This window comes from Cynoglossus semilaevis, chromosome 18, assembly GCF_000523025.1.
Source record: "Cynoglossus semilaevis isolate Cse_v1.0 chromosome 18, Cse_v1.0, whole genome shotgun sequence".
Lineage (NCBI taxonomy): Eukaryota > Metazoa > Chordata > Actinopteri > Pleuronectiformes > Cynoglossidae > Cynoglossus > Cynoglossus semilaevis.
The window spans coordinates 11099093-11106374 of record NC_024324.1 but is presented as its reverse complement, the minus strand read 5'-3'; the positions used below and the strand labels follow the sequence as shown (position 1 = coordinate 11106374).

The 7282-nt window shown below is 40.8% G+C and overlaps 3 protein-coding genes across 3 annotated transcripts in view; 1 reads left to right on the top strand and 2 right to left on the bottom strand.

The window, feature by feature from the left end:
* Positions 1 to 2515, top strand: part of adnp2b (ADNP homeobox 2b) — a 6456-nt gene extending 3941 nt beyond the window's left edge. The window contains exon 5 of the mRNA XM_025065356.1: positions 1 to 2515. This exon is cut by the window's left edge and continues 38 nt beyond it. Coding sequence (XP_024921124.1) covers positions 1 to 1282 — 1282 coding nt within the window. The 3' untranslated portion in view covers positions 1283 to 2515.
* Position 2516: 1 nt separating this feature from the next.
* On the bottom strand, positions 2517 to 4920 carry ggcta (gamma-glutamylcyclotransferase a). Its single transcript, XM_008331748.3, has 4 exons — positions 4697 to 4920; positions 3216 to 3361; positions 3010 to 3142; positions 2517 to 2923 (listed from the first exon to the last, which is right to left on the bottom strand). Exons 1-4 carry the CDS (start codon positions 4805 to 4807, stop codon positions 2771 to 2773), a joined length of 543 nt encoding a protein of 180 aa, XP_008329970.1. The 5' UTR covers positions 4808 to 4920; the 3' UTR covers positions 2517 to 2770.
* Positions 4921 to 5356: 436 nt separating this feature from the next.
* snrpd1 (small nuclear ribonucleoprotein D1 polypeptide) lies at positions 5357 to 7213 on the bottom strand. Its single transcript, XM_008331747.3, has 4 exons — positions 7062 to 7213; positions 6532 to 6608; positions 5864 to 6055; positions 5357 to 5548 (listed from the first exon to the last, which is right to left on the bottom strand). Exons 1-4 carry the CDS (start codon positions 7073 to 7075, stop codon positions 5472 to 5474), a joined length of 360 nt encoding a protein of 119 aa, XP_008329969.1. The 5' UTR covers positions 7076 to 7213; the 3' UTR covers positions 5357 to 5471.
* Positions 7214 to 7282: the final 69 nt, after the last annotated feature.

The following is a 7282-nucleotide window of genomic DNA, read 5'->3' as shown; positions in this document are numbered from 1 at the left end:
CCAACACTTGTTGCATGGCCTGAGCTGCTTGCACTGCTCCACCATGTTCTTTTCAATCAAACAGTTGGTTGAGCACATAAAGCAACACGATCCCACAAGCAAGACGTTCAGCGATTTCCTTCGGCAGAAGTTCAGGATCTACACAAAACGTCCTGGTGGGATTTTGTTTCCTCACTTTGACGTCCACACCACCGCACCGAAAGAGGTTCTCGGAGACACTGAAGTTAACGTTGCCCTGGTCACTAGTTCCCTGGACCTGATTTACATTAAACTGCGGCCAAGCAGCCCGCCAGACATCTGTCCAGCACCAGCTAAAGTCAACCATGCCTTCTGTTCCTTCTGCGATGAAAAGTTCCAGAACGATGCCAAACACCTGCAGCATCTGAAACAGAAACACTTTGTAGCACCGACCATTCATGCCATACTAAAGACAGAGGCTTTCAAGTGCATATACTGCAACGGGGTCTACACCGGAAAGGTCACTCAGCAGGCTGTGATGCTCCACATTCAGCGATGTCGCTGTTCACCAAAGCCATCGCAGCCACCACCCAAACCAACTGCTCCTGCACCCCCACAACTACAACCACAGCCTCAGCCGCCTGTGAAAACAGCTCAGCAGGTCCTTCAGCAACCGGGGGTCTACTTCCTTCAAGTCCCACAGGGTGTGACCATGAAGCAGACTGCAGTTCAGGGTCGTCCCATCCTCCCTATGACCAAAGCTCCAGTATCGGAAGCAGAGCTGCAGTCCAAGAAGAGGCTGGAGGCTGCGTTGAAAAAGGTCATTGAAGACAACAAACGAGAGCGAGAAGAGAAGGCAGCGCAGCGAAAAAGACATGAAAAGGTGGTGCCCACACCGGAGCCTGAAGTTGTAGTTGACCCCAGAGTGAAGCTGGTCATGGAGCCCACTTCTGTCGATCGGTGTGACATGGAGGAGCGCAGAAACTTTATCGGCAAATACTTCAACTGCAACCCATACGCGAGCAGGGCCGAGTCGGAGGAACTGTGCAAGAGGCTCTTTATCACAAAGCAGGAGTTGGCGGCGCACTTCAGCAACAAGCGCAGCAAGTGCATGAAAAGTCTCAAGAGGAAAACGTCTGTTATTTTCCTCGGCTTCAACATGAAGGAGTTGAGCAAAGTCAAACACAACCTCTTCATCCCAGAACAGCAGCCTGTGGAACCCCTGGAGCAGCAGCCAGAAGAACAGATGAAGCGGCAGCCTGCAAGTTCTACAGTACAGGCAGAAAACTCCGAGGAGGAACCCGAAGCTATGGATCAAAGTTAAAATGAAAAAGGTACTGATCTGGTTGCTACGGACGGCACGAAGCAAACTGAGTTTGAAAGACCAAGTATTTCAGATTCCGATAACTTGGTTTAAAAACACTCGATGATGCCACTGCGTTCACGGTCGGTGTCAGTTTTGCTGTGCATACAGAGTATTTCCAAATACAGTACCAGAGGGCAGCTCCTCCGTGTACTGTTTATAGATAGTGCTTCAGTTGACTTCAGTATCATTTTTCCATCCATGACGATGTACTGTCTGATATTAAACCTGTGATAAACAAACGTACTGCAGATACAGATGTGGTGCAGACTGCTAAGCTGCATTACCATTTAGTTGGTCACATGACATTGTTCAACTTACTGACTTCAATATAAGCACTGATTTGTGCCTGGTCTCTCCCAGTTTTTTCTTGCACCTTTATTTAAGCCAATTTTCTATTATTATTATTATTATTGTTATTTTTGTTCCATACAGATTAGTGTGGTTTACAACAAAGACAAAATGGAGTTTTCACTCCCTCACTAGTTCCCATTTAAACAGTTAGTGAAAGGTAAATCCTGCAGTTTTGAAACAGTTCTTGATACACCGTTTGGTCATGCTGGGTTCTGTGGACCAATGAGCACTTGGTTACTGTTACTCTTTTGGCTTGAACCTTATTTTTTCCAAATATTAAATTATTTTGTGCCATGGATTTAGAGTTGCTGTCAGTAAGTTTGAACTTCTTTCCCTTCTCTACTGTTGGAGAAGACTTTAGACTTAGTTATCTGAGGAGGAATACAGTCTTATCAATGTGTTGTTGTGAGGTCAAGCAGCTGGTTGAGCTGCTTGACCTCACAACATAACATTGAAAAAACTGTAACTGAAATGCATACTATCAACCATCTGTCATGCAGTGTGGTTTGGACTAGTTGACTTAACTGAAGCAGCTTTGAACCTTCAGCCAAATTACATCAACCATAATATTGTCTTACGTCCTGTCACCATGTTTGTTGCACCATATTTTTATATTCTTTTCTTAAACGGTTAATGAACAAAAAACATTGGCTAAGGCAAACTTTTTTTTTTCTGTCAAAGGGACCCCTGTGTTATAGAAAAAATAAAATGTTTCTTTTTTTTTTCAGAAAATGCTGGTTGCTTGGTTTCGGTTAAGTGTTCTGTTGACCATGTGGGGTCATCTCTTCTCAATCAGAAGAAGCAGAGATAGTTAAAATGTAATAAACTGTTTTCAAAGAAGTGTTTGTCTAACCCACTGTTTAATTTACCATACCAATAAATAAAGTAACGTGTGATTCAAAAAGCCCGCAGTCAACAACCCTACAGCTAAAATTAAAGTTATATCAAGCTAATAAAAGTCACTGATGAAGTCAGAACTAATTCCTCTGACGGCAGTGAGTGCCACAAATATGATTGTGATGGTTGATCGCCGTGAAAACAACAGAGTTGTTCTTAAGCTTCACTACAATTAAACATTTCTACTTGATGGAACAGCTACTTGATTTTCAAGTCTAAAAATAAACTTTTACACTGAGTCCTGAGTTGATCCAGGACTGAGGGGCCGCTGTAGCTGTTGGTCTCAACCATCTCCAGCCTATTCCTGTATTCTACTGGGATGTTGTTCTGCTGGGCCCCCAGACACACCACCTAATTCAGAGCACAGAGAAATAGATGACGTGAACAGTGGAACATACCTCAAGCAATGGAATATGGAGATTTGTGTTTGTTTGTACCTGTTTGTACTGAGGGGAGGGAAGACAGGCGTGGAAGTTGTTCATTTGATATGTCCTGCAGAGGACGGCTCCTTCATCAGTGTCCACTGACACTTCCAGTGGTGAGTACATCCCTAAATTCACACCTTCCTGACTGAAGAAAGAAAGGGTAGCATTAGGACAAATGTCACACCAGCTGTGTATTTGGAGGTGTGTGTGTCTCTCACTTGTCCAGAGTTGAAATGCTTTCTTTGCTCAAAGCCCAGATCACACCCCACACCTCTGCCCCTGGGCATGCCTCAATGCTGGCCACTCCACCATGCCAAGCGTTGTCAATGTTTTCATCCCACAGGCCAAAGCAGAGTTTGTAGTCCTGCACAAACACATTTGTATTTTTACTTGGGTCTGCAGGTCATTGTACTACTAAGCTCCTTCCTGAAAGACCAATGATCCAAACAGGTGACTTCAGGAACTGGTGTTACTGCCTGTTTCATTTATCTAACATAATAAATTCCTGCAGTATCTTTTTGGCTAACTTTTACACAGTGTTTCAGGGCCTGGTTATGTTAGTTTAGGCTGCACTTGTGCACGTGTGTGAAAACACGAGTTTTATTTTAAAGTGCCATTTTCAAGATAGAATCTTTTTTTAAAAAACTTTGTGTAAATGTAAATTATCTTTAGGACTTTGACAACAACATTTCTCAACAGAAGGGGGCAGCAGTTGACAGTATCATCATACAGTATCATCTCAATCGAGTCCTCACTCCAGGCACTGTCGAGTATCATCTCAATCGAGTCCTCACTCCCGGCACTGTCGTACTCACTGTCCCTCGCTGGGTTATTTTACCCATTTTTATAAGAATAATATCAAATGTTTTCTTAATTATTATTTTATATTATCAATATATTTGTTTTTACTATGTTTTTGATGTTTACATGGGGGGGTGAATTTAATTTAATTAATAGTATATTTCTGGGGGGCTGGAACGAATTAATTGATTTTAGTTATTTGTAATAGGGGAAAATACAATAAAAATACGAGTTGATGGACATACTAGTGCTGTGGAACGGATTAGACTCGTATCTCGGGGCCTCACTCTACACAGTTCTCTTTTGCAAAACCTCATTTGAAACTGCCACTATGTAAAACCAGTCACAAAAAACAAAATGGCAAAATGCCTAACTTTGTAGACTATTTGGATCAATCTAACCTCTCACCTTCCCATTCCCGTCACAAATGTAAAAACATTTGGAAACATATGGTAACAAAAACATACAAAACATATTTTGAAAAAACAAAACACACTGTGAAAACATGTTGCTACAACATGGCAGCATCCAAAAGGATGAAACACTTGTGATAGAAATAAAATTAGGAGAAATAAAAGTAGTTTTGCCATCACTACAGCGTTCCCCTCATTAATGTATACCTAACGTATATAGTAAATATTCCATGTTGAAACCCCAAAATGTTTTGCAAAGTGGCGGCATAAATAACTAAAATATGTTTTCTTTGTTGAAACTAAAAGAATTGTCAACATCCCCTACTGAATTGTTTGAGTCAATGACTGTCGGTATTAACAACTAGTTTTGCGACCAGGTGAATTGAAGGCGTTAATTAAACAAAATGAACTGAACTGAGAACAGTCTTTAAATGCCCCTTAATGTAACGTTTTTACCTACATATAGACCCGTAAAAATACAGTACCTTCAGCCGACCGTTACAGTAATAAACCGCCGACGAGTTTGCCAGCTGCAGTCTCTCCTTTAACAAGTTGCTCCCAAACGCGAAATACATGAAGACGTCGGTTGTGGACATTGTTCTTCCTCCTTTCAGGACTCGTTCAGTGCTGTTGCGGATGTCAGGTAAACAAGTCTAAGTCCGTCAATCATTTGAACAGGTTTAGGATATCCAGACAGAAGTTCCGCCCATATCCGGTCGTTTAGACCAATTGTAGGTCAATGGTCACTAATCGTCAACCACTCATTGGACAGGATTGTCTTCCGGTTCCTACATGAAGCATACATAGAAATGAATCAGTGGAAGAAGTAGTTCCGGTTGTTACCTAAACGGTACTCAATTCCTACCGAGTTATTTATTATATTTTTATTATGTCTAAACATTAACGTTCAATAATTGTTGAGTGCAGCTGATGGTGCGCTTTTAAGCCAAAAGAAGGCGTGACGTACATACAAACGTTTGGCGGGAACTTGGCGGAGCCTAGTGGAACATGGATAAATTATCTTTCGATAGATAAAAAGCGAATGTAAAAATATATGACAGTTCTTATGTGTATGAAAAACAAGCAAAATGCACCAAGATAATTCAGCTTCAGCATGTTATGTAGCAGTCACAATACAAAGCCAATTATTTTCAAAGACACTTTATTTGGCCATCAAATGAAAACAGTAGGAAAACAAAATCCAAGAGATTGAAAAAAACAGTTCACCGAGTCAATAACACAAAACAGAAGGCCTAGGCTTCATCTTCTTGCTCCACCTCTGCCTCGCCCCCTTCCTCTGCCACGTCCTCGACCCCTGCCTCGTCCTCGTCCAGCCACTGAGATGAGAAACGTCAGCATCAGTAACAATTGTCACTCACCTGGCTATTGACTAATTTTCATTAATTCACCAGTGACAAAATATTTATGGATGTTTCAAATCTATTATTTTTCAATGACTACCATCACCTAAATTTGACATCACTTGCATTTAGACAAAGCAGCATTTCTCCAGAAAACAAAACAAAACAAATTTGTCTAAAAATATTAGGTTTGATATCCACTCCAGTCCATCCACAAGTTCATAAAATACATTTTTATGAACTTTCTGTTCTGATGATCACAAATATGCATGCTAAATTGAGTCCACTCACCTGCTTCCCTCTTCTTGGACTTGATCTTAGGCTCAATGTCGACCAGCAGAGTGTCAAGTGGGAGACTGTCGGGCAGGATGAAGTAGCGAATGTTGTTTCCACGGATGCTAAGTGACTCCAGCTGAGTGGGCTCTCTGTTTTTCAGAGTCATTTTCACCGCCTTCAGGTGAGTGTTCATACTGACATCCACACCTAAAATCACAAGAAATCATGTAAATAAGTAAAAGAATTTGTGGGACCAGGTATAAATTATTGAGAAAAACAACAAATGTGAAAAAATTTATATTATAATATATTATAGTCATTAAACCTGTGGCTAGTGATGGCTCAAAGGGCTTATTTGAAAGACTAACAAATAAAACTCTGGGACCATATACTGAATGAGTTACTGCAAACTGTTAAAAATAAGTCCAACACTTTGCTGTCAAACAAAGCAAAGTATACACAAAAACAAGACATTATGGTTAAGAAAAGCGAATGTAGATATATATATATATATATATACACACACATGTATATATACACAAACATTTACTAACATTTATGGGCACTTAAACCGAAATTCATGCTTGTTCTTAGGCGAATAAAGATAAAAAAAAAAAACGATCACTGTCTACCGAAAAAGAGGTAATTGATAAAACTTTATCAGCCCTCTCGGTGACTCTTACCTGTGATGGTACCGTGGACCTGAGTGCCATTCTTTAGTTCTATTGTAGCCGTTTCATGGCTGAGCTTCATCAAAAATCTGGAATATATACGAACCACATTAGACTTCAAAGCAGTATTGTTCACATACAGTACAATGAACATGAAATTATAAGTCCAAATACCTCAAATACATGAGAAAAACATGATCATTAATTAGCCAGTGCTAGCTACTAGCATTGGCGGCAACTACCAAAACAAAAGCAATCGCCGTAAACCGAGGCGTCCAGATTACAAACACGAAAACAAGCTAACAAAACAATAGAACAATGTTATAACTCCTACAACATTAGCTCATATATCACGACCAAATAACACATTTGAATATCGACTCACAGGACTACAGAAGCACATACCCGCCTCCATTCATTTAGCTTTCCCCGTCACTAGCATTTTCCCCGGTAATATCTACAACCATCCGTCCGGAGAAACTAATTTTTTACAATCGCTGACCACATTACAAAACAAGGTAAGGCTGCTTTTCACCACATACCTGACTAGTTTCATGATGGTGAAGGACTATAGACCTACACCGGCAAACAAAAATTGTTTCTGTAAAACAACAGCACAGGCCGCTGTCGTACACTTAACGTCTCCGTCGCTCCTATATGACGTCACGAACCACCGCTGCGAGAATACCATAGGCTTATACGACACTACATTGCCGCCTATTGATGGAGTCAAACCGCGTTTGGCTTAACTTTTTGGAAGTTT

What these genes read in the sequence shown, in the direction of transcription:
- ggcta (XM_008331748.3), bottom strand. Translation starts at nt 4,807, where the DNA reads ATGTCCACAACCGACGTCTTCATGTATTTCGCGTTTGGGAGCAACTTG. An exon ending in AGCATTTCAACTCTGGACAA is followed by an intron (nt 3,143 to 3,215) that starts GTGAGAGACACA and finishes TTCTTTCTTCAG; the next exon opens with TCAGGAAGGTGTGAATTTAG. An exon ending in CCTCCCCTCAGTACAAACAG is followed by an intron (nt 2,924 to 3,009) that starts GTACAAACAAAC and finishes GCTCTGAATTAG; the next exon opens with GTGGTGTGTCTGGGGGCCCA.
- snrpd1 (XM_008331747.3), bottom strand. An exon ending in GGTCCACGGTACCATCACAG is followed by an intron (nt 6,056 to 6,531) that starts GTAAGAGTCACC and finishes TTGTGATTTTAG; the next exon opens with GTGTGGATGTCAGTATGAAC. An exon ending in GTCCAAGAAGAGGGAAGCAG is followed by an intron (nt 5,549 to 5,863) that starts GTGAGTGGACTC and finishes TTCTCATCTCAG; the next exon opens with TGGCTGGACGAGGACGAGGC.